This window comes from Eurosta solidaginis, chromosome 1, assembly GCF_040869045.1.
Source record: "Eurosta solidaginis isolate ZX-2024a chromosome 1, ASM4086904v1, whole genome shotgun sequence".
NCBI lineage: Eukaryota > Metazoa > Arthropoda > Insecta > Diptera > Tephritidae > Eurosta > Eurosta solidaginis.
This window is the reverse complement of record NC_090319.1, coordinates 35,324,368-35,351,946: the sequence shown is the minus strand read 5'-3', so window position 1 is coordinate 35,351,946 and position 27,579 is coordinate 35,324,368. Positions and strand designations below refer to the sequence as shown.

General features: G+C 36.3%; 2 protein-coding genes across 3 annotated transcripts in view; both read left to right on the top strand.

Moving 5' to 3' along the window:
• On the top strand, nt 1–7,718 carry LOC137251471 (organic cation transporter protein-like). The gene is made up of 5 exons (XM_067786118.1): nt 1–499; nt 570–927; nt 5,473–5,616; nt 5,691–5,881; nt 5,951–7,718. Exons 1-5 carry the CDS (start codon nt 484–486, stop codon nt 6,730–6,732), a joined length of 1,491 nt encoding a protein of 496 aa, XP_067642219.1. The 5' UTR covers nt 1–483; the 3' UTR covers nt 6,733–7,718.
• A 15,045-nt stretch (nt 7,719–22,763) lies between these two features.
• Nucleotides 22,764–27,579, top strand: part of LOC137251459 (organic cation transporter protein) — a 202,401-nt gene continuing 197,585 nt past the window's right edge. For both annotated transcript variants that reach the window (XM_067786080.1, XM_067786074.1), the window contains exon 1: nt 22,764–23,413. The gene's annotated coding sequence lies outside the window, so the exon portion shown is untranslated. The remainder of the gene's footprint in view (nt 23,414–27,579) is intronic.

The window sequence follows — 27,579 nt, the reverse complement described above, 5'->3', positions numbered from 1 at the left end:
CAGATCTGACGGAGTAGCAACTAAGTGCCTGTTCCTTCACAGCCGGCAAGCAGAACTTGAGAGAGTAGATAGCATTTCTTTTCAGTTCCTAAAGCTTTAACAATGATTACACGCGTTGCAATAATACAGATACAAAAACAATAAAAAAATTTACAAAAATGTTAAAAAAGGCAAAATAAATAAATGACTTTAATAACAATAACATAACAAAAATGTGTCTCCACGCCTATAGAACGTTAATCTAATCAGTTGAATTCTGTTTGCAATGAAAGAATCTTTTGTGTTTTATAGCTTGAACGCATCATTCGCATCGACAACCGCGATCTAAGCTGAACGTGAAGATGTTGTGAGCGCTTGAAATTCAATAAAAAATTTAAATAAATTAAAAGTTGTAAGGTTCAAGTGTAACTTCTTCGTTTGATACAAAGGTCATTACTAGCACACATAAACACACATACTCAGAGGCAAATACATACATATACAATGGGATTAAGTAATGGTGAGACGCTGAAATGCTTTTCTTATCTATACATATGTACAATATTTATATATATATATTCGATTTCCAGATGGCAAACCTACACCCTCTGATCCCATAATATCGATTTTGGGCAATGATTTGGGTCCTTGGCAACTTATAGTTTGTATGTGGATTTTTCTTTCGAAATTTCCCACCGCTTGGGTGCAAGTGTCTATGTTATTCCTACAATCGCCCATACAAAGCTCCTGCATTGTGCCTGAAAATATCACCGATGCTTGCTCGGCTGAGTGCCAGGAAGTTGTCTATGACCGCAGCGTATTCCATGAGAATATCATCACTGAATGGAATTTGATTTGTGATCGTGCATGGTTAGCCAGTTTGGCGCAAAGTTTTGTTATGATTGGCATTATGCTGGGCAATATAGTATTTGGCCTATTTGCAGACAAGTAAGTGATATTGATATTGTGATGTACATATACCCAGTAGTGTTATGTACTTTGGAGTGTGTTAAAATTAGGTTGACTTGACTTAGGTTTGTAACTGCCTAAGGAAGTCGTGACCTGTACTGAGCGTCATCTAGCAAACAGGATTTCTGTATTCATCCCTCCGTTATTTCATTTCTTTATGTTGTTGGTGTAACGCTTAGCTAAAATTGAAGTAGCTTAACGCCCCTACGAATTTCATATTTAAGCCGATTTGATAATTTTTTTTTAGTGAAAAGCTTTGAAACTTGAAAGGAACACGTTGAACCCGATTTTGAATATTTTCTTGCTTAATATTTTTTTCAATAATTTTTTTTTTAATCTTGAACTTATTTTTTTTGATCTATTAAACAGCACACCAAAAATTATGTAAAATGAAAGTAAAAAAAGAAATGACATTTTTTTTTTCATATATATCTAATATATAAAATTCTTCTTAACTCCTCCGAAACGGCTGAACCGATTCTCATGAAATTTTGTGAGCATATTGTGTAGGTCTGAGAATTGGCCAACGTCTACCTCTTTTTTCGCTACGTGCCTAGGGTCTTGAGATCAAAACGTGGACCCGGGTACCCCTAGAATGTGTTTATACAATTTGGATATCAAATGAAAGCTGTTGATGAGTGCTATAGTAAAGGATAATTTTCATACAACTGGAAGGCTAGGGTCTCAAGATATAGCCCAAAACGTGGACCCGGATACGCCTAGAATGTGTTTTTACATTATGGGTATCAAATTGAATCTGTTGATGTATGCTTTAGTACAGAGTAAGTTTTACACCGCTGGGTGACTATGGTCTCGAGATATAAGCCAAAAAACGGACCCGGATACCCCTAGAATGTGTGTGTATTATGGATATCAAATGAAAGCTGTTGCTAAGAGCTCTAAAGTTCATTGTGATATTCGATTTAGTCGCATCAACCTGGCAAAACTGATAAATATGCATGCGAAGCCGAAATAAACACAAAAATTAATAATACCCACATACCTATTGACATACGTCCTATTCGATTTGCCTGAAATTTCTTATATAAATTTGCCTATATTAGTATTTACGATGCTTTTTTCCGGGAAGTATACCAGAGACGGACTGTGACTGGGATTAGGACTAGGAATGAGACTGAGACTGAGACTCGGAGTGGGACTGGGACTGAGATTCGGAATGGGACTGGACAAAAAAAATACCACCCTCTGGGACTGGCAATAAGAGATGAAGAAGAAGGAGAAAAACTTAAGAGAAGAGAAAAGAGAGATGGAGACTGAGAAAGAGATAGAATGAGACGAAGATGGAGAAAAAGACGGAGGGAGGAGTGAATAAAGAGATTAGGAAAAAGTATACAGGGGTAGGGGTGAGTTAGACGGAAAAATTTTATTAAAATGTATGTAGATAGGCCAAATTTAGGGCAGAACAACGTCTGCCGGGTCTGCTAGTTTTTTATAGTTTTAGGTAGCTTTTTAAATATTATTAAGTTTTAGTAGCCCGATTTTAATTTTTTTTTATAGTTTACATATTTTTTTTTTATGCGAAGAAATTGGAAAACCACCAAATTGTAAAATATGAAAATGAAAAAAAAAAAATGTTTAAATTTGTGAAATTTTTTTACGGAATTACCGGCCCTTAAATTTGGAAAACTCTTTAATAAATTTTTTTAATTTGCAAAACAAGTAAACATCCTGAGAAAAAATAACCAAACCCCGATTTGAAAAAAGTAACCGGTCGAAGGAGAACCCGTTTAATAAATATATCGGTTTGGAAAAAATCACCGGTCTGAAAACAAGTAAACGTCCTGAGAAAAAACCCGGTTTGGATAAAACCCGATTTGAACAAGTAAGAAAGGCTAAGTTCGGATGTAACCGAATATTACATACTCAACTAAGAGCTTTGGAGACAAATGTTCGAGTTGAATGTTGACATAATTTACTTATATACTGTTAAAATTTGACTTTTAAATTTTTTTTTATTGTGCGCGTGTTCATCATCCGATTTTGCTTATTTTTATTTAGAACACATATGTAGCCCGGCCTATGAAAAGGTGACTTATGACTCAAAAAAAAAAAAGAAAATTACTAAGAAACTGAAGAAATGCATTTTTTTTCTTTAACAGCTGATTCTCGCAATTTCTTTTTTGAGTCATAAGCCACCTTTTCGTATGCCGACTCACATATAGTAATAGGAGTAACGTTCATGCCTGATATCTTCAACGACTGCCAAATTACAGCTTGAAAAACTTTTAAATTACCTTCTTTTAACTGGGCGGTGCCACGCCCCTTGTCCAAAATTTTATTAATTTTCTATTCTGCGCAATAGGGTCAACCCACCTACCAAGTTTCATCGCTTTATCCGTCTTTGGTAATGAATTATCGAACTTTTTGGGTTTTTCGATATCGAAAAAGTGGGCGTGGTTATAGTCCGATTTCGTTCAAATAGCGATCTGAGATGAGTGCCCAGGAACTTACATACACCATTTCATTAATATTTCTCAAAATTTACTCAAGTTATCGTCTTTACGGACAGACGGACGGACGGACATGGCTAAATTAATTTCTTTTTTCGCCCAGATCATTTTCATATATAGAAGTCTATATCTATCTCGATTAGTTCACGCTTACGGTGTACCGTTATGCGAACAAAATTAATATACTATGTGAGCTCTGCTCAGCTGAGTATAAAAAAGTAACCGGTTTGGAATAAACCCGGTTCAAAGGAGAACCGATTTAAGAAATGTATCGGTTCAGTAAAAGTAACCGATAAACAAAATAACAAATAAACGCCCTGAGAAAAAATAACCGGTTTGTATAAAACCCGATTTGAAAAAAGGAGCCGGTTTAAAAACAAATAAATCTCCTGAGAAAAAATAACCAATTTGGATAAAACCCGATTTGAAAAAAGCAACCGGTTTTAATGAAACCCGATTTGAAAAAAAGTTTGGAAAAAACCGGTTCGAACGAGAACCGATTTAAGAAATGTATCGGTTTTGAAAAAATATCCGGTTTGAAGCCAAGTAAACGTCCGGAGAAAAAACAATGGTTTGAACGGTAACCGGTTTAGAAAAAACTCCGGTTTGAAGAAAGTAAACGGTTCAGAAAAAGTAACCGTTTTGAAAAAAGTAACCGGTTTAGAAAAAGTAAGCAGTTTGAAAACAGATAAAAGTAAGCGGTTTGAAAAAAGTAACCGATTTAGAAAAAGTACCCGGTTTAGAAAAAGTACCCGGTTTAGAAAAAGTAAACGGTTTGAAAACAAGTAATCGTCCGGAGAAAAAACACCGGTTTGAAAAAGTAACCGGTTTGGAAAAAACCCGGTTCGAAGAAAGTAACCGGTTTTGAAAACCCGTTTCAAAAAAAGTTACCGCTTCAAAAAAATTAACGGTTTAAAATAAGCAACAAGTTTTAAAAAAGTAGCCCGCCTTAAAAAGGTAACCGGTTTTAAGAAAGCGACCACTTTGAAAAAGTAACCGGTTTAAAAGAGTTAAACGGTTTAAAAAAAAGCAACCGTTTTAGGAATACCGATTTCAAGAAAGTATGTGGTTTTAAAACCGGTTATGAAAAAAGCAACGGTCTCAAAAAAGTTCAAGTGCAAGTTCAAGCTGAACGATCGAAGAAGGCTGGGAGTAACTATCCTCACTCTCGATGCCTGAAACTATTTTGCGGGTACTATCATCTAGGGTTCGGGCATAGTAATATCCCAGCAACTGAGCTAAAGTTAAGTGGACACTTCCTCGTGCGAGATAGCTGGATCTTTCCGGTCGGAGTTGGATGCGATTTGCTCTGCAGAGTTCAGTGAGTCCACTAAGATTCACCTATCACTCACCCTTTCTTGTGGTTTCGGCATGGAGGATGAGTAGGCAATTACGTTGTAGGCTGAATAGGTAACTGAGAAAAAAGTGCGGATCTATATAATAGCTTTTGTATAAAAACAGGCGTAGTAGTTAACCGAACTCGCATGCAATATGGAGAAATTTTTTATGAATGTTCTTCCTCTTGTAGCGACAAAGACATTCCTTGAAGGTTATAGGGAGCGTTTTCGATTATGATGGTTTTTTGCCAATTATTGAATAGGTATAATCTGGAAACTAGCATCATTAAAGTACTAGCTCGACCATCTTGTGGCGATTTGATTTGACCACGTGCCACTTTCAAGGTCATCCAACCCCTCTTCCATGAGAAAATTGGGGTCGCTAAAGCATCGCCTGCTAAATCAACATAATTACCTACGCGTATGTAAGGCTAACAATTAGATCGGGTCTGGGAAATGTACCCTTCTCTCGACGGCCTAGCGTGTTGCGTTACTGTAAGCGAAGTTTTTATTTCTCATGTACACGGATGGATGGATAGACGAGCAGCAATTGGATTCCTGTTGCTAATTCTACGTTCTAGCTTGTCTAAATATAATTATCTCTACTAGTTTATGCGGTTACAATCTACCGTTAGGTAAAGAAACTTACTATACCATGCTGCTACTGTATTACACAGCACTGTATTTATATAAATTATAAATTTGTTCTTTAACAGATGGGGTCGTCGTCCAATATTCGTGAGTGCCTGTGTCATGCAATTGATTTTCGGCTGCCTGGTTTCCGCATCGCCATCATTTTGGATGTTTGTGACTTTTCGATTTTTGGATGGTTTTGCCACAGGCGCCACCATGTCTACAGGGTGAGTAAAAAGATTTAAATCAAATGTGTTAAAAAAGCTATGCACAAATCCAATTTTTATTTTCTGCGCTTCAGATTTACAATCATCATGGAAGTTGTTGGCAAAAGTAAACGTGAACTAATGACCATATTCTACCAGCTACCGTTCAATGTCGGTCATGCCACACTGCCACTCTTTGCATATTTCTTACGTCACTGGCGTTGGTATAATTTAGCCTTCTCTGCATTCTCCGTTTTTTATTTGATATTCTATTGGACTGTGCCGGGTAAGTTGGTGGCTTTCGCGTATTAAAAAACAACTCTCAATTTCCTGTACAAAAAATTTTCATTTTCAGAATCTCCACGTTGGCTTTTCACCACAGGACACACGGAACGCGCTGTTAAAGTACTTGAAGTTGGCTGCAAACGTAATAAAATGCCTACTGACGGCATACGTAACCAGCTTGATGCGGCTGCCAAAATCAACGCTGCTACACCTAACTCAAAAGAAGGCAATATCATCGATCTCTTTCGTCATCCCTATTTGTGTCAGAAAACTTTGGCCATGGCTTTTAATTGGCTTGTCGTTTGCTTAGTCTATTATGGTGTATCACAGAATATTTCGCAATTGGGTGGCGATATCTTCATAAATGTCTCTATAGGCGCTATACTCAGTATACCGGGCACATTAATTTGCTATCCAATGGCTAAATATTTTGGTAGACGTGTCACCCTGTTTGTATCGAATTTAATAAGTGGCATCCCTTTAATGATTATGGCTTTTGTACCATCGCTAAGCAGCACAATGACGGTGGCAATGGCGACAATTGGTCTTTTTGGTGCATCGATGTCATTTCCAACGGTTTACCTTTATGGTGGTGAATTGTTTCCGACTGTGGTGCGTAACTCTGGTTTAGGTTTATGTTCGTTTGTTGGTCGTTTGGGTTCGATTGTAGCACCATTCATATCGAGTATGTCCGATCATGCACCTTGGATACCACCTGCTGTTTTTGGTGGGTTTGCTTTGGCAGCAGCTGCTTCTGTTTTCCTTATGCCAGAAACACGCGGATGTACATTGCCTGATACCATTGAGGATGGACAGATGTTTGGTAAAAAAGTGAAAGAAGTAAAAATATAAATTTTACATTGATATTAAGATTTAGAGTTGGTAGAATCTGCGATTCATTTGCTTACTGTGACTTCTCAATCGCTGCGACTTTTATCCTTGTCTGTAACTACGTAATGCTGGAAGTGCATTGTTATCTTAATCGGAATCACATACATAATCACAGCTCTCTTTACATCACTACAAAGAGTTGTGACAGTTCAAATCACTGAGTCTGTGATTTGTGTTGCAAAGGAATAGATCTCGCAAATAAAGGCATTTTAACACCAGTCGATTGTTTTTATCTATAATTGTTTTGTAATATTTGTTGACCGTCAAAACATCGACTAGCCGTAAACAAAAGCCCTGCCGCGATTTCGTTTGCATATCACAAATCACATGTACTCTTTTGCTGTAACAAGCGCTGTGATTTGCTCTCTCATAGCGCCTTTTTCTTAACGTGGTCGTGAAGGAGGTGTAGATTGTATCACAGCTGTAATTTTTTGTAATCTTTAAGTCGCTGTGACAAAATCACAGTTGCGCCCTTATTTGCCAACTCTAGTACGAATTTGTTATAGTTTTTGTTAAGGTATCTAAAGTAGATGACAATTGATGTTTAGGTATTTTTTATTAGTTATTAGAAAATTTCTTCAAAAGCACTTACAAAAAGCGAACGATCGTGCTTTGGTCTTTTTTTCGACCTCGTTTAGGTTCGGATACAAAAGCTTGGTTCAATTTGCATTGGAAAAATAAAATAAGGCACTGTTTTGGAAAATTGTTAGGATACATTTCTTTTGTTTTTAGCAACCCCAGATATCTGTATTATCAAATAGTCTCTGGTTATTAACTTCCAACTTTTATTCGATCACAGAAGCTCATTCGCTTCAATCTTGAAACCGTTGATCGGTCGTTCTCTACTTACAACCATACATATGAAATAGAAAGACTTGTACTGTTTAAAAACAAAATAAAAAGTTATTATTTTTATATTAAAAATTAGTTAAAAAAAATCAATTAAATCATTTATTTATTTAAAAAGTGAAATACGAAATAGTGCAATTCATAATGTAGCAATGAACCTTATTGGAACACCTTTGTAGGAGAAATTACTGCGATATTCCGTCATCTATTGTCAAATATGGTTTGATATAACCCGGTTTCGGCATTGTGCCATCTTCTGAGCCATTTTTATAACGAAAAAGTGAAGAGTTAGTAAATGGTACCGAAGATGGCACCACGCCGAAAGTACTTTGTCTCCAAATCAAAATTTACAAGGGATGACTGAAAATCGCGCAAAAATACATGATATCGTAAAATCAACAAAACTGCAATGACAGTACTGGCTCGATAGAAACCTTTGATTAGTTCGGAGACAAACCAAAAGTGAACTACTCGAGATGGACTGTTATCGAGAACGGTACATAAAACGAGAATGCAAGAAAGGTCCTTATGCAAGGGGGTGATCAAAAACTTAAAAGGTTTGAAAGAGCCGCATCAAAGTGTTTCCTGGATAGTAAGGCTATTACGTCATGGTGCTTGCTAAGACAGGACCAAAATGCAAAACTGAGTTCATTTAAGAGACCAGACGGCTCCACTAAGTTATAGTTATTTTGGAGCAGAAGGAATCTGCATTCTTATACATGCATACCGTTCTAACAGAAGACAAAATATAAGCAAAAATATCAGTATAAGAGAACCAACGTAACGTGCATAGCCGTCCTTCGTTTGCGTGCACTGAAAAATCAGCTGTTGCTTTTGCTTACACATTCCTTTCCTCTTACGTGAGAACCATAGATTAAAGAAAAACAGATTCCTGCCAAAACTGTGCCGAATAAAGATATTATTCGATTTGTTACTGGATCCCTTGACCTATTCAATTCGGATTATATTCTAACTGTTTTACGCAATCTAATGTGTCAATTGGTTAGTTGGTGCAGTTTTTATTTCGAAATTGGAATACTGGCATATTTGCGGAGACTCACTGAACTTTGCGTTCGAGAGGAGGCAGCGTCATTATATCAACCTGCCTACCAGGTGCCGAAATCTGGTAAACAGCTTTACAGAAGTTGGTTGCTTAATTTGCAAAGCACATCAGAAAGAGCAAATTTAACGGGTTCGGTTCCATTCCCTGTCTCGATTTCAGCCACGGTTTCGATTTCATTCCCTGTTTCGATCCCGGTTTTAGATTTAGTTTCGGTAAATGATTCCAGTTACATTTTTGGTTATAATTCCGACTTCGTGTAAAATTCCGGTATCGGTTTCAAATCGCCTTCCGTTTCGGTTTCGTTCAAGTTCCAGCTTCGAACCCAGTTCCGGTTTAAGTTTCGATTCCGCTTCAGGTTCCAGTTCCGGTTTTAGTTCTATTGCCAGTTTCGGGTTGGATTCAGTTCCAGTTTCAGTATTACTACGGATTTGGGTCCATTTCACTTCCTGTTCCGGTTTTGGTTCCGATTCCGGTAACGGTTTAGTTTCGGTTATAACTCCGACTACGGCTAAAGTTGGGGTATCGGTTTTAAATCGTTTTCCGTTTCGGTTTCGTTCAAGTTCCGGCTTCGATTCCAGTTCCGGTTTTAGGTGTATTACCAGTTTGGGGTTGGATTCAGTTCCAGTTTCGGTATTATTGTGGATTTGGGTCGATTTCAGTTCCAGTTCTGGTTTTGGTTCCAAATCCGGTAAACGGCTAGTTTCGGTTTAGTTTCGATTTCGAATCCAATTCTATTATCGGTTACTTTCCAATTCTGGTTCCGGTTTAAATTCTGGTTTCGGTTGAAATTCCGGATTTAGTTTGTTTCGTTTCTAACTCCGGTTACTGTTCCAGGTCTGGTTCTCTCAGTTACAGTTCCAGGTTTGGTTCTGAGGCCGATTTTGATTTCAGTACCGATCTCGGTTCCAGTTCCGATTTCAGTTTCGTTTCCGGATTGGGTTTGTTTGAACTCCGGGGACGGTTTGTTTTACCGGTGAACACCGGTGTTGGATGCAGTTCCGATTAAGTTATGATTCCGGCTTCGGTTCCAATTCCGGTCTTAGTTTCGGTTTCAGTTCGGGTTCGAATTTTAGTTTCGTCTTTGATTCCACTTCGGTTTCGGTTACAGTTCCGGTTTCGGTTTCATTTCCGTTCTCGAAATAAGTTCTGGCCGCGGCTGCGATTCCGGATTTAGTTCCAGTTTAGGGCCGAGTTTCGGTTTCAGTTCCGTTTTCGGTTTTAGTTCCGGCTGCGGCTCCAGTTGCGGCTATAGTTTTGGTTCCCTTTTTAGTTTCCGTTCCAATTCCCGTTTTGTTTCCAGATCGGTTTTCGGCTTAAGTTCCGGTTTTGGCTCCGGCTGCGGTCAAAAATCAAAACATACGTAATTAATTACGACCTACACATTTATTTATATTATTTTAAAACTATTATTATTAAATCATTAAAGAGTTTTCCAAAATCTTTGTATATCCAATTAAGGCGTGAGTAAATATTTATTTGTGACCCGGCCTATGACTCAAAAAAGAAATTTCGAGAAACAGCTGTTAAAGATAAACAATGATTTCTTCAGTTTCTTAGTAGTTTTCTTTTTTTTGAGTCATAAGTCACCTTTTCATAGGCCGGGTCACATTTATTTATCAAACGTGTAAACTGCTTTTATTTGAGTTATTTCTTCCATATATTTTATTGCCTGTCAATATTTGTGCAAGTTTTTTTCTTTGTAAGCGATTGTAGCCATGGAAAATATCTATTGCCCAAAGCAATTGCTTGTGAGGCACATGTGGCTTAAGCTTCACAGTCATTAGCTATATTGATACACTATTTGCACACATTTCATTCGCTATTTAAATTCGTTTACATTTTCACAATTGCATAAAGTTGGGGTATCGGTTTTAAATCGTTTTCCGTTTCGGTTTCGTTCAAGTTCCGGCTTCGATTCCAGTTCCGGTTTTAGGTGTATTGCCAGTTTCGGGTTGGATTCAGCTCCAGTTTCAGTATTATTGTGGATTTGGGTCGATTTCAGTTCCAGTTCTGGTTTTGCTTCCAAACCCGGTAAACGGTTAGTTTCGATTTCGAATCCAATTCTATTATCGGTTCCTTTCCAACTCTGGTTCCGGTTTAAATTCTGGTTTCGGTTGAAATTCCGGATTTAGTATGTTTCGTTTCTAACTCCGGTTACAGCTCCAGGTCTGGTTCTCTCAGTTACAGTTCCAGGTTTGGTTCTCAGGCCGATTTTGATTTCAGTACCGACCTCGGTTCCAGTTTCGGTTTCAGTTCCGATTTCAGTTTCGTTTCCGCATTGGGTTTGTTTGAACTCCCGGGACGTTTTGTTTTACCGATGAACACCGGTGTTGGTTGCAGTTCCGATTTAGGTTTTGGTTCCGGCTTCGGTTCCAATTCCGGTCTTAGTTTCGGTTTCAGTTCGGGTTCGAATTTTAATTTCGTTTTTGGTTCAGTTTTTTTTGTGTACCTTCATATACTTGGACGAACTTTTTTTTAACTGGACAGCGGCTATTGATATTTGCACAAGTTGCAACAGCTGCCGCTGGAACTTACCTGTGATAATTGATCAGGGCCGGATTAAACCTCAACGGGGCCCTAGGCAACCATTAATTTGGGGCCCTTTTTCACGTCCGTTTCCTTCTTTTTTGATTAAATACAAACTTATATCTTTCATAAAAATTTTATTGTCGCAATGTAATAATATCAATGAAATTACTATCTACATTTTAAACATGTCGTTTTCGGCAAATTCATCAATTATATCATCAGTATCAATTTTTTTCAATAAATCTGACTCAATGCAAAGTATACCTAACATCTCGAGTCGCTCTTGTCGCGTTGTAGCTTTTTCAGCAGCTTTGGTTCTTTTTAATTGTATAAGCTGTTAGTAATAATCGCAACAACAAAACACAGCAAGCAGCGAAACTTCAACGCAGCGACAGTCAACGAAGAACATTCTACAAATATAACCAGCAGCTCGAAGTGAAGAGATATCTCACAAACACACATGTAGTCATCAGCCGAAGTAGTTACTCACACATACACACGCATAAACTACAAATATACATGTATATAGCTGGTAACCAAGTATGACTTACAACAGTTCGCGAAATTACTAGACCTTAAAAGAGATGGGTGAATGAGAAAACCGAGAGTAAAAAACAGCGCAGGCTGAGGAATCAGTAATCAGTTTGATTTAACCACGCTTTTGTGAAGTACGCGACATTTAAGTATAATTGAACTAGTCCCAAAGTAGACTAAATAAAGATCATATTACAATACTGAATATTGGAGTTATTTATTCGATAGTTCAGCGATACGAACGTTAGCAGAAGGTGCAAAATATCAGGAAATCCACAAATTCGTTATTCATTTATTTGTCATCCATCATTAATCATTCACTCATTCATCATTCTAGTTGAAATTTCCGCTTGAAGGCTTCTACACACTCTGTTCCAAAAATAACAGCAATTTTTCAAAATAAAAACAATCAGTGTATATTTTGAGATAATTCTTTGTTATTATTCAATTCATACTCTCCTTTCATTTCGATAAACTTCTTTGCACCCTCATACAATTTGTCAAATGAGTCGGAAATATCCTTTTTAAGAACTTTTTCTTGTTCGTGGGTCCTCTCCTTTTGAATGCGGTAAATTGAGTTTTATTTATTTGAGTATAACTTATTTTCAGTTCTGACTATATTTTTCTTTCACTCTCTAGAATTTTATGTTTTTAAGAAAATTTTAGAAGTCTTTTTCATTTTTCGGGGCCCCCTAAAATCAGGGGCCCCAGGCAACTGCGTATCCTACCTACTTGTTAATCCGGCCCTGGAATTGATAAAAAAGACAAATAAAAAGGAGTTCATACATAAAAACGAATATTGGAGTATTTTCCATAAATGATATGGAAAACTGATTTCGTACAAATTGCCGGGACGAGACCTACTATTTTTATGCCGACCCCGAACAGCATCTGCAAGGCATATGAGTTTTTACTGAGAGCTTTGCATGGCTGAAATACACTCGGACTAACTAATTTACGAAAATTTGAACAAGACTTTAAAGGTTGTACCAGGGGAAGCAGTTAAAACGGGAAGCTTGTTCCGCTTCTGCTCATTTGCAAAAAATCGGAAGTATGGTGGTGGCTGTGTTTGATAACCGAATGCAGTAAGAGTTGGTTAGCGCGAATGTGGAGTTGCATTGCAACCGGGTGCCATGACACATAGATTTCAAAAGGTGTTGGTAGACCTCCAACCCCACCAAGCTAATGGTATGTTTACTCACATCATCAATTGGGACCAAGGAAGGGGAGCTTTGGACGCTGGTCAGACGTGTTTTGACCCGTGTGAATTGGTGCATCATAAAGTTAGGCCGACGACAGCAGGTACTTATGTAAAGTCGATCACTTCATATCCACTTATATGGATCTATGTGCCACCTTTGTCCATGCCTTAAGGCTTAACTTATTCGAACATTAAAGGATATGGAATTGCATCACACATTCTGGGACAACTTCGGGACTGTTGCGTGAACATTTGACTTCAGGAACACTTCGGTATTATTCTTAAGGATGATTTCGAAGCTATTTCGATGCAACTTAGGGGCCATTTCTGGATTACTTTTGGATTATTTTCAGAATCATCTCTAGACTTTAGTGGAACCAATTTAGAATAATTTCAGAATCACTTTGATATTGGTGAGGACTGCGATAATATAAAAAAAAAAATACTTCGCACGATATACCACCAAGGAATCTAAGCCGATCCTCTCTTCCTATGTGCGTCGTGCTTCTTATTAATATTTCCTACAAATTTGAAAATTATCTACAAGTGAACTTTCAATGAGAAGCTTTTCAGGGCTGAAATACACTTGGACTTTTTTCCAAACCAATGTCAAGGGGAACTCTGCTTGAACAAATTTTCTAAGTTCTTTATTTTGCTTTGATTTGAACCCAGGACCTCCGGTGAAATAGGCGAAGTACGCTACCATTTAATCACGGCAAAGGCTAAAGTTTATGTATTTTGGTGCTCTCCCATTTCCTTCCCCTTTACCTACACTCACCCACTTCTTCCTCTTCTACCTCTAACTCATAATCATCCTTCTCTTTACCATCTCGCTCTTCCTTTCACACACACTCTTACTATCACTCACCCTCCTTTTTTTCTTCTCCATTATTTCTTTTGTATCCTCTGCAAAAAAGCTTGCCGCGCCAAGTGTTATATTTATCCACTAGGCTCATATTTCTTAGGTCTGCCTGAAACCAGTCGGCTATTTAGATCAAGTTTACACATGCACTAATCTACAATAAATCCTCAATAGATAATCTACGCTTTCACATATGTTCCAACTATATTATCTGTCAAATTTTCACGTTTATTTTTTATGTCATGCTTTCAGTTAGAGATTACACTCCAGAGTGGTATTTTTGCTGTGAAAAAAATCGGTATATCCAAAACTTGGTCATTATTACCGATTATCGATGGGAAAAATTTATAAGGAATAAAAATAAAATAAATGTAAGGCGCGATAACCTCCGAAGAGATCTAAGGCCGAGCTTTTCTTCCAATTTGCGTCGTGCAGATGAGTTTTCACTGAAAGCTTTTCATGGCAGAAATACACCCGGAGCGCTTGCCAAACACTGCCGAGGGGCGACCCCGCTTAGAAAAATTTTCTTCTAATTGAAAAACTTTTTTTTTATAATATTGATGTTGCTTTGCCAGGGGTGTGGACCCAGGGCATACGGTGTGGTAGGCGGAGCACGCTACCATCACACCACGGTATATGGAATATCTAGTTATTTAATTGACGATTACGAGTTAAGTACGGAAATCAAGATAATCATGTTGCATGTAAACTAGATCTTAAAATAAATGTATCCTTTGATTAAACAGTTCTTTAAGTTTTCTGTTTGACACCCAAATGTGAGACATTAAGGTAACCCAGAACCAGACTGACTGACGTTGGCCGTTTCTCCATTTTTTTGAGCTCATAAGCATGTGAAGCTGAGTTCCGTTCTTCAGTCTCGCTATTTGTAAAATTTGGTATTTTTCATTCAATTTTTTTCAGTGCACTAGGGCAGGTAAGTAGCAAATATAAAATTTATTGAACGACCACCAAAATATTATGTTCAATCATATTAATGATGTTAATTTTATTAATAGATTCAATTGTTGTTGTTGTGTTGAACGCGTGGAAGATGCTAACTTATGAGCTTACAAATTAATTTCTGCTTTTATATGGCCTTGGCATAGGATTTATTGAAAAATTTTAACTAAAATTAATTAATTGATTTTTAAATACGGTACTAAGTTATTCAAATTGGTTTCGATCGCGTTTGCTTGTAGTTCCATTACGGTTAATGGGTATTTGATAAAAGTTCGATAAAAAATTCAAAACATTTTTTTAATTTTTTTTTCATTTGTGTTTAAATTTAATTTTTGATTATATTTCTCAGATATATCAAATTTTTAAAACGTTAATATAAGTTCTTAGAAGAGCCTCTCTGGAACTGTGCAACTATGGAAAACAATCTCAAAAACGTTTTCGAAAAAATTTGAAAATTTCAGAAGTGTTTCAAAGTGCATGAAAATTTCGAAGTTTTGTTTAGAGCTATAAAAAAATGTTTGAGTAAAAAATTGTGTAGCCAAATAAATTGTGGCCTAACAAACTGCACGTTATACGTGTCGCAAAATTTGCATTGATTATTGATAAATTTTTTCTGAGGGTTGTTTCAGATTTTCTATATACTCTTTGAGGATAATTTCCGAATTATTTCGGGATCACTTCAGGCCCGTTTTGTGATCGGTTTAGGACTATTTTGAATCATTTTGAGATCAATTCGTGACTATTTTAAGATTACTCGAAACTTTTTCGGCGTCATGTCAACACTATTTCGGGATCATTCCGGACTGTTTCGGGAGTGCTTTAAAAATAAATTCAGGGCTATTTCGATATCGTTTTGGGGACTAATAGAGATTCTTTCGAGATTCCTTTGAGATTATTTCAGGATCGAGGTCATCACAGACGTCAGGAAGCAAGCACCACAATTCGGCACCAGGGGGCGAGGGGGTCGAGAAAGAGCAAAATGAGCGCCACGTGTAATTTATGGATCTTAATCCTAAAAATAAACCTATTAGTCAATATGCAACCTCAGCATTGAGTTATATATTTTTAAGATTTTCGCCTAAAATTGATAAGACAATGAAAACAACTTTTTAATATAGAAAGTGTCACCTTCGACGTACTCTCATAAAATAACTGTAAAAATAAAGTGCAGACCAGGCATGCTTAACCAACGAACCGATATCATTTCGTTACGATAATTAACGTTAATAAACGAAACCAAGTCATTTCGTTTCGTTTATTAACGTTAAGAACGTCAAATTAACGAAATGATTTCGTTTCGTTTTCTGCCATATCAAAACGAAATCAAATCGTTTATGTTGATTATTAATTTCAAACTATGCTGGCAAATCTGATTGATGGCGGAGTGATTAAAGGTGAAAGCATTAGCCAAGCTGATTGCAACTTTTCTCATGAATTTTGACAGTACGAACATTTCTCAGAGTATTTTTGACATTACCATCAACGAATTACACAAAAAAATTACATGGAGTTTGTGTGTGTATGTGCGCTCGTTGTTACCACCTTACGGCTTCACCATGGCTATAGCATTGCCAGCACAATTCAAACATAAAGTATCACGTTTTTGTTAACGTTTTTAACGTTAACGAAAGCTTTTCGTTTCGGTTAAAAACGAGATACAATTTATCTTGATAATTTCTTTATCGATAATATTTCGAAGTGTTTCAACGGAAACGGTGGAAATTTTTTGATAAACGATTAGCTTAACGTTAAGGTGCATCCCTGGTGCAGATACTAAATGACAGATTAGTTTTCTTTCCAAAAATATCAATCAGGTTTATTTCTCACTATATTTGTCACATTTGACATTTTTCATACTTTGCTTTTGACATATTTGACATATTTGACATTTATCATATGTGACGTTTGTCACATTTGACGTTTACCATATTTTACATTTGTCACATTTGACATTTTTCATATTCGCAAATTTTCATATTTGACATTTTCTATAGACGTTGGAACTTTTTTTTGTAGGCTGCAATTCAGGGTATTCGGTAAGCTTTGAATAAAAGTTAAAAAAAAATAAATTATAAAAATACTTTCCATGATGAATTTTGATGCCGAAAAGCTTATCCAAACCTTCTAAAACTATATTCGTTTTACCTCTAGTTTCTGATGAAATTAGGAATATTTTGTTCACGCTTGTTTAGAAAATTGTTTGAGTTCTTTCGGAAACCATGCCCCAATGGATTATAGACATGTTCTAGCTGGGGCTGAGCATTTATTCAAACAACTCCTAACAGTATTTGGGAAAGGTGGTTTTTGCCTATTTCCATTGATTTCATGATAGATAGATGATGAGTTTCTTTTTACTTAACCTTTCCTGATAGCCCCTTTTGTTTTACATTGTTTTCTGCACTATATATCAGATTTTTAAACTACTTGAATCCCTGCGCCACTTAGATACAATTTTTCCCATAACAGATCGATCTGCTTGCAGGATTTAGATATTTCTTAGAAGATACTCAAATCGTTCTTAATATCAAGATCCATGTGCCATCCACCTATAATGCATTTCATTACGCTCTGTACTATATTCCAACTTTCAAACCTATGGAAAGCAAAGTAGTAAAATATAGTGAGCCGAAAAATATCGAAGGATATAGAATCTATGCTTAAATTTTCGTACACAGCATCTTCCTAGCTATAGATAAAATAGCCGGGTTTTCATATGTCCTTTGATTTTATGGTTTCTCTTAAAAATTTTGCCATTTTCGTCGCCATACGTTTTATCATGGAATGACCCATTTTTTTATTAGGGTGATCCAAAAAAAACCCAGTTTGTTTTTCATGACGGGGCCATGAAAAAACTTATTGCTAAAGCTTTAAAAACTAGTGGAAACTGTTATTTATAACTCAGGAACAGCACTAGGATCATGATACGTCTTTTAACCATTAGTGTTCTTGCCGGGTTTCTTTTAGTAAGAAAATGTCAAAAGCGTGTGTGGGTCGGTTACGCGGATTGCATTTGCAGGCTGAATGCGATGAAATGCGCTCAAATGAGTCATTTCAGAAATGCTATTTGAATAAGGAAATGCGTCACATTTGAAATTTTTCGCCCAAAATGGCGCATTTGGTGCAGTGTAAATGTGATATTAGACGTTTTCTATAATGCGTTTGATTGCCTACAAAAATAAGATGGCCTGTCTTCGGTTGACAAGAAATATTCCCTGTAATTAGGCCTTGAGTGAAAATGGTGAATTGTGATGAGCGTATTCTCCCCATCAGTAAAATGCACCAGAGAGGTACTGAGCAACAGTTTTTTCTGCGATCCATTTAAGAAAATTCAAGTAGAAGCATTTAGATATTGGGACAATTAAGGGATGTGGTCAACATAGGGGTGACAGACGGCCAAAAAGAAAATGTATTATTTTTTTTGGCTCACCCTAACACATGTGTTTTTGTAGGGAAAATATATGGCCTACCGGTAAGTGGTCATTGTGAATGACGCGGTGTTTACACTATTCATATTTAAGTTGGACAATGTTGTCGGTTGTTATTCTTTTGATTTTTTTTACAAAATACTTTTATGTACTAACATGCCCGTTATGTATGTAAATATTTAGAGCAAGTGTACATAAATGGTTGTGCGTATTTACAACAAATGTTTTTTTCTGCATATGTAAATTTATGTATATACGAATTTTTCAACTTATATTTCATATGTATGAAAGTATGTGCATAGAGGTAAATAAAAACGTAGAGAAAAATATTGAATAAATTTAAGCATATTGTTAGTTATGAGTTTGTAATCATATTCGAGCTCACGTTTGTGAAAATTAGTCGCGTTTATAGTCTGCCAGTAAAAGCCCACCAATAAAATTGCACCTTACTTAAGACTTATTTTAATTGGTCAACGGGTTATAATTTAATTTGAAAACATATTTTTTTTTTGCTTTGACTTGATTTGACTCGGCTTACCTTCACTTGACTTGATTCGACTTGTCTAGAAGTGACTCGACTTGACTTAACTTGATTTAACTTAACCCTTGGCTTGATTGAAGTTTTACTTGATTTTATTGACTGACTCTTGACTCGATTGGGCTGGACGTGACTTGTTTTTTTTTTTACTTAACTTGACTCTTAGTTTGACTCGTGTCTTGACTCGACCTTTTCTGACTTGACTTGTCTTATAACCTAGCTAAATTTCTTTCCCTTCCTTTCCTTTGTTTTCCTATTGTTTCCTTTGTCATCCTCGCCTTCAGTCCCTTTCCCTTCCAATGCGCCACCCTCGGTGTCAAGGCAATATATCAAAACCGCGCAGAGTTACATACTCTTAGTTCGATTTGACTTTCCTTGAAGTGACTCGACTTAGCTTAACCCTCGGCTTGGTTTCAATTTTGACATTACTGTACTTGACTTGACTTGGCTTGTCATGACTTGATTTGTTTTTACTTGTTGACTTCTAGTTTGACTCGTCTCTTGACTTGGCTTGGTTCTTGACTTTACTTGGCTAGACTTATAACCTCACTAAATTTGTTTCCCTTCCTCTCTTTGTCATCCTCGCCTTTAATGTCTTTCTCTTCCAATGCGCCACTCTCGGTGTCAATGCAATATCTCAATACCGCTCTTTAGTTCGATTTCTTAGATATCTTGTGATAGTTTGCTATATGTAGCATGGTATTTGGCAGCGCTCTAACGAGATCAGCATGTCAATACCTGAGTCTCTGTTTTCCAGAGTACGCGACTTACAATGAATACCTAAAAGCTTCTTGAGATGCTTAGTGCGGGGGCTATTGCATCATGTGGATAGAAAAAAACAGTTGAACTCTATATGATTTTCTCTTTATCTTCATATGTATTCAATTAAGATATATCTTTATAGAGTTCTTTTTTATATATCTGCTTTGTATTTATATAATTATTTTTATTGTGTGTATACTTTTGTATATGAAAATTTTTGTATTTGAAATATAATATTTTTTGAATTATTTAAGATTGATTCTAAGAATACTAAAAAATAACTTTAATTCTAATCAATCACAGTCTGGAAATCTTAGTACCCATTACTCCGACCCCCCTCTAGACCACAAGTTCTCTATTAGAATCCCAACCAGCCACGAACGGGATAATTAATATCTCTATTATAGTCTCTGAGTGAACAACAATTTTCATGGATGGCTCCAAACTCAATCGGCTGCTCGATGGCAACATAAATTTCAGGTGTTTGGCAGTTTAGTCAAGCAGCAATCAAAAGCCTTTAAGGCAGAAATACTTTACAGAAAATGGCAATAGCTTGCAGATAGTCGCTAAACAAATTTGGTCACGATAACTATAACGGTAACATGTTTTTCAGGTCGCAGTGATTTACATGAAAACTGTGCTGCGATTTTAAACACGAGATAGGCTACGGAACACACTGAGTTACGTTAGTCGTGTCCGTATTCATCCAGAAAGCTAATATCAGACGAACACTAGAACCAAAATGTGGGGGACTTACACAAACTTGACCTCGCTTAAAAGAGAACCGAACTAGTCTTTATCGTCAGTCTTTGGTTTATTAGCTGTGTTATTAATGAGATACAGTCTGAAGGGAGTTCACGCCGAATGGACGAGAATCCCAACGAATGAGTTCTTATTAAGCTGCAGGGACGTGGAGATGATAGAAAGTGCTGTGCATATCCTACGTAGATATCCTACATTGGTCAAACCACGTTTTTACTTTTGGATATTACTAAGAGCTGGTCCTAACATGGATAGCTTCCTTATCTTATAAAAGCCACCAACACCGTTTCATTACAGTTGGTAAATAGTCTTTTATGCACAAGACTTATTGCAAATGATCTGGTATTGTCTACTCATGTAACCCTGTGATGCAAATTACCAACAAATTAAATGGGGTTAGTAATTTTAATAATTGCGGTTTAAATCAAAACCCCACCATAGAACAGTACTCGTTGCGCTAGACCTATCAAAAGCTTTTGATACGGTCAACCATGGTACGTTACTGCAAGACCTGGAAGGGTCTACCCTTCCCCCATGTCTTAAAAGGTGGACCGCAAATTATCTGGGTGGTCGGCAGGCATCGGTGCAATTTAGAAACGAAACATCAAAACCAAGAAGAATTAAACAAGGGGTGCCACAGGGTGGTGTCCTATCCCCACTTTTGTTTAACTTCTACATATCAAAGCTACCTTCGCCAGCAGAAGGAGTTACTATCGTTTCCTACGCCGATGACTGCACAATAATGGCCACAGGCTCAGGCCTACAGATCGATGAGTTTTACAACAGAACAAACGGTTACCTCCCTGATCTCCCCAGTCCTTCGCCTCGCGAAACCTGGCATTATCACCGACTAAATCCTAGGCGACCTTATTTACAACATGGACGTCCCAAATGTCGACCATTTTGAACATCCACGTCGATGGCACTACGCTACCGCCTATCCTACACCCTAAAATCTTGGGTGTGACGTTTGATCAGGATTTATATTTTGGTGAGCATGCAGCCGCAATTGTACCGAAAATCCAGAACCGTAATAAAATCCTCAAATCTCTTTCTGGCAGTACTTGGGGAAAAGACAAAGAAACGCTTATTACCACTTACAAAGCAATTGGCCAGCCGATTGCATGGCTACGCGTCCCCTATATGGTCGCCAAGCCTAAAAACTACTCAGTGGAAGAAGCTACAAGTCTGCCAAAATACTGCTCTCAAAAACGCTACGGGCTGTCTTCTTATGTCCCCAGAACACCATCTACATAATGAGGCGATAATACTCCCCATCAGGGAGAGAAATAAGATGCTAACCAAACAGTTCCTGTTGAATACTCAGAAACCTGGGCATCCCAACAGACATCTAATTGATGAGCCAACACCGCACAGGGGATTAAGGAGTCATCTCCATAAGCATTATGAGGAAATACAAAACCTGAGAACTCAGCTGTATGAAGCAAAAAAACACAAGCAGGTCCTCAGTGAACTCCACAAACAGGTGTCGGACCTTTATGCCAGGAAGTGCCCGGTGAAACCAGTGCTCAAAGAACAGTACCCAACACTTGCGGAAGAGGAACGCACACTCCCCAGGGAAACGCGAGTCACTCTAGCTCAACTTCGATCTGGATACTGTAACAGGTTAAACTCTTACCTATTCAGAATCAATCCCGACATACAAAATGTATGCCCAGCTTGAGATGTGTACCCACATGACACCAACCCTCTCTTTAATTGTAATGTGGAACCAACGCCTCTAGCACCCCTCACATTATGGTCCACTCCTGTTGAAACAGCAAGTTTCCTTGGACTCCCGTTAGAGGATATTGATGACAATTTTTGATCGGTCGCACCTATTGGATGGGGCAAAGCACTGCTACAACAACAACAATATGCACATTACCAAGTCAATAAAAGAAGACGATATTCTTAAGTGCATAAGAGCGAAGAGAGTACGCCACTTTCAGGATATTCTCTAGTAATCGCAATTGAAAGATCCAGATTTCTTCATCCGCTAGGTAATATATTTTACCTTATTATAACGCCTACCAATTCGATAAACCCCTAGCTCAGAAATATTTTCTTTATGCTCAAGACAGGGTGGCTGTTAATAAATCCCGAGATTAGATGTCTTGGAAACTATTTATATACTATAGAACATTTTCGAAAAGAAAGCCGAGAACGGGTGATATTCCACTCACCAGTCGATATGCTTGCTCATCTTTCATCGCAACACTTATCCTTCACAATCACTCATACAATTTTTTTGCTGGGTAGCCATGACGTTTAATACGTCATTTACGTGTGTTTGTGTGTGTATAAAAATATTGTCGTTCAAATACCCCTTTTACTGTGTCCAAAACGTATGTCCCCAATGCTGAGCTCAACACCGGCCACCGCTTGGGTACAAACTTTGAGCTTCGTGCAGCTGTTGCTCGGCTTTTGATGTACAATGCTTAAACGTTTACAGCTCGTAAATATGATTGCTAATCGGCGAAAGCGCCCAGAATTCGCAACGCTTTTGTAGGTGATGGACTCTAAATGAGATCGCGGTATCGATAACAGTAACTGTACATATCAATGCTGCTTTTGGATTCAAAGTGCGGGTGGTGTATTTCCGTAGTGCAATTTTGATGGTGATAATGAGCTCATTTGAGAGATACGAAAGCTTCCGTTGCATGCTTCATCGTCGTCATCAATCTGAAATTATTTTTTGTGATAACGGCAAATAATTGAAATCAAAAAATATTTATAAACAAGTGATAACAAAAAAAAAAAAACACACACAAAAAGTTGTAAATAGCGTAAATTAATCACTGTACAATTTGTTGTGGGTTTTTAAGAAAAAAACAAAAAAAACATAAAAAAAACAACATAAAAATATTAAAAAACATTTATATATAATCAGTGCAAAGCTAATTTTAGTATTGAAGTGTCTTGAATAAAACTTCTTAATGGCCTTTTGAAGCTTGATTAGAGTAGTGACGACAGCTGATAATGGAACAAAAATTATAAATAAAAGAAAAGACCTTGTCGTCATGTAAACAATGGACGGAAGTATTTTGAGTCATTTTATAATAAATGCGTTGTGCTTGAAAACAAAATTGTGACACTTAATTATTTTAATACATTTTTTTAATTTAAACTATTTAATTTTTTTTTAAGAAAAAAGGTGAAAACAAATCCCATTTTTTTAATAGTTTGGGAAATCCCAATTTATTTACAAAGAAAAATATATATTTTTCGTCTTGGTTGCCAATGACTTACAAATCAAGTTTTTTTATAAGTCTCTCTTACTAATCGTTTTCTGTTTTAATAAATTCGATATCTTCAATTTTCGAAATTCAGAAAAAAAAAATAAAAATTAACAAAAATTTAAAAATCTTAATTTATTTAATAATTTGGAAAAAATTTTAAACAACGTGACACCAGGGCGGACAAGGCGACAGCAATTAGGGCAATCCCCGCTTAATTCATACTAAAAATCTGAAAGTTTTATTGAAAATTTGGGAAAACACATAAAAAACATCCGGTTCTCAGCTAACGGGTTTTTTGAAATGCGGCAAACAAATTAGTAATTCTTAAATAAATTTACATATATACAAAATACATTTTTTTTTACTTTCGGAGCAACCAAAACTAGCCTTCAACGAGTTACAAATTAAATTTTCCCACGACACTTTGAAATCCAAAAAAGTAAACAACTAAATTGTTTCTTTTCACATTTAATATATTAAAAAAAAAAATTAGAATATATCATATCAAATCTACGCAAACGAATTTCGGTATCGGGTTTTTCGGAGTTTGAGAGAAGTAAAAGATTAAAAACCGTTTTTTAAGAAAAAAAAAATTTTTTTTTTGATTTTTCAATAATAATTTTTTTTTTAAATGTTCCCAAAACTCCATATGAAGACAATAAAAAATAATTATTCGGTATCTCAGTTATCACGGATTGACAAATCAAAGTTTTTCACGAGAAAATATTTTAGTACAAATTCTTATGAAAGAAAATATACGGGATTACAGTTATCCTTTTTTTCGAAATTCCTAATAAGCGTAAAAATTAAAATAATATATTAAAAAAAAATAAAAAAAAAATTTTTTTTGCATTTTCTTATTTCAAAAAAATAAAACAAAAGTTCCGTGAACTCATATGAACAAAAAAAAATCGTATTTCTCGGTATCTAAGTTATTAAATTAGATTTTAATTTCGATACTTGAAAAAAATCTTAGAATTTCATCTCTTATAAAATTAAAAAAAAATAAAAATTTAATTGGTTTTTAAAATTGGAAAAAAAATGTCGAAATTTTAAAAATAAATTTTTTTTAATAAACCATTAAAAAAAAGGACAAATTCACATGAATATCAGCAGGGCTGTTCAAAAGTTTTTATATTGAAGTGCAAATCACAATACATATACAAAATTATATGTACACTGAATCTTTTAAATTAAAAAAAAAAAATTATTTTAAATGTCTAAAGAATTTTGATGGTTCCCATAATGAATAAATTTTGAACTAAACTTTTTCTCAGAGCTACAATATTTTTGAAAAATTGTTTGTTGTCAACTTGTTAGAGTAAATTTGAAAATCATACCGAAGTGCCTAGGCTTCATACGGAAGTGCTTTTTCTTAGCACATTCACATGAAACTCAGGCACTTTCATATGAATTGAGTTTATATTTATGTGCAAATCCAAATCCCTAGGCTCACTAAGTTGCTCATATCACTAAAAAGGGATGACTTAAAGCTCACGAAGGGCTTACTAGCTGGACACTGCCTTCTGGTGTCATATGCTTAATAGTAAGACTCCGGCAGTCACAGCAGATGTAGGAATAGTGAGCTGTCGGAAGAAACGGTTAGCAATGCTCCGTGTTCATACCCTGCGCTCGCGAGGTCAAGGCTCCTCTTACTAAGGGTACCAGATCTCGACCAAAATGTGAGTTAGTAGCGCAGAGAGAGCAATAAAATTATACGGACAAAAAGGTTATTGCTCTATAATCTCAAGAAAACGCGGTTAGACATACTTCAGCTTCGGCAACTCGATCAATGCATATTTTTTCAACGAGTGCGCTATAATTAATAAAACTGTGGAATCGGCAGGACTACTTGCTGAATGCTAAGGGGCAAAGAAAGTATTGAAGCGAGTCCGGTTGATTGTTTAGTTTCTTAACATTTTCATGGAATATTTTTCTATGAGAGGTCATGTGGTACTTTCTAAGTTTATGATCAATCTTGCGTAGTCAATTTAAAAGTAAAATGTACGCTCTCTAAGTCTCCCATAATAACTATCTTGATATATGGAAGCAGAGATTGGGAGAAATCTTAAGTGAGTTGGTGCAGAAAGTTTTGAACTGCCTTTGTGCGCCCAATACAAGCCAGTTATGGCAAAGCAGTTGACTTGATTCGCAATAGCCAAAATAGCCTAGGCAGTTAAGCGTTAATTACCCCCCGATTCTAGTGTGGTAACAACATTCTTCACCACGGTAACGAAATCATGTGGCAACTTTTACACCCTTTTGGTATTCTACCAGCGAAAGTAGCCGGATAATTTTTTACTCACAAAAGTAGCTGGTTACATCGAAATAACCACACAACAGCTGCTGTTTAGAAAAAGGCAAAACTGAAAAATAAAGAATTGTAAGCGCAAATAATTAATGATAATAGTAAAAAAGTGTTGCCTCTTGCTATACATATTTGTTTACATTAGCCATCATCCGGTGGCACAAATCCTGAGCCAGATAAATAATTTTGCATGTAAATGCAACAACAACGATTTGAGCCAGATAAATCCAGATAGAAGTCTGGTTCAATTTGTGAGCCACATAATTTGTTAATTACTTATTTTTAGTTTGGCAACGCTGCCTTTAATAAACCTACTTTTTCAAAAATAGATGTCGCTGCTTAGCCTTTCGCCGTATGAGTTAAATGAAAAACAGCGGCGGCATCTGCTTATCACATTTCACGTGTGCGAAAATTTCACGACACCTGTTTCTCAAGTCTCTCAATGATCCAGAGCATTCCCGTGAAAATTGAGCGTTACCCGGAGTTGTAAAACTCACTGGATGACGGTAATTATGTACTTTCATAGAATAAATTACAATATACCTATGTAGAAACTTACCATGCATAATATGCATAGACACATCGTCGCGTTTATTCGTTAACCTCGTATCTACATTTGAGACGTTTTCTGTAAAGCGAACACGGTTGCCACACCATGTTTTCATTTGGGACCAAAATTCATCGAAAAAAAGGACCAAATATTTGTTTTATTTTATTAGTATAAAATACAAAATTTTAGGATGTTTCCATATAAAATTTCACTAAACACAGTGAAGACTTTCCTTTAATTCAAGCTGAACAAACAAATATATGTGCATGCAACCAAAAATAGTACTATATTTTTAAATAGGATATGTCTCTGTGTTTCACCAACCAAACGTTGTGAACCTAGTTTTGGTCACAAAGATCTTGGTTCTAGAATTATGTTGTTGATTGCAATGAAATAAAATGTATAGTGCAGTTAGGTTTTAGTAAGAAACGGTTCAAAATTTGCGTACTGGTGTTGCCGTACTATGTATATGGAAAACTCAGTAAATCATAAATGAAACTAGGCAATTTTAATAGTGCTATTTTTATAGATGCTTATTTTTTCCCTTAACGTTTAAATTTCATATTAGAGCCTAGATTCAGTAAGTGCCAGTTTTGATCCCAGGTCTTAGGGATTCGGCTAGCACCTACGGGAATAATCTTATACAAAACATTTCTTCCGAAATCAAATCTCTTTTGCATTTGCTTCCTTCTGTCTTCGATTTAAAATATTTCTTGTGCCAAGATACTTAGTTTTGAATTACCTTGCGTGGCTTAACTCCACAATAGTCCTGGAATTCCTTGAACTCATTGAGCTGGGTGAGAAAGATTTAAATATCAACGTGCCAAACGAGAAGTAATGCATAGAATTTCTTTGTATAAGTTTTGAAAGTGTTAAGCTCACGGCAGAGTGCTCGCTATAAGCTATGCTAGGCGAGAAGCAATTTTTATTTTCATATATTTTACATAGTGTTGTATAACCGATCGAAATATTTAGCCGTTTTTAATATTATTATAAAACAAGAGTTTTTTTTTGATATCTCGGTTATTTCATCAACAATTAACGACAATGTGTTTGCCAATGTGTTCTTTTTAATGCCTAGCATATATTATATCCTAGGTGAAATGTTATTATTCTGGACATTTTATTGACCCAGCAATTTTTTATGGTTCGAGTTCCATTGAAGTAAATTCAAAATTATATGGCGGCTAAAGAAAGTTTGGCGAATTTTTGGGTAATATTGT

Bases quoted from the DNA above. Each gene is read 5' to 3' on its own strand.
- LOC137251471 (XM_067786118.1), top strand. The intron at 928-5,472 runs GTAAGTGATATT...GTTCTTTAACAG, and splicing joins TTTGGCCTATTTGCAGACAA to ATGGGGTCGTCGTCCAATAT. The intron at 5,882-5,950 runs GTAAGTTGGTGG...TTTCATTTTCAG, and splicing joins ATTCTATTGGACTGTGCCGG to AATCTCCACGTTGGCTTTTC.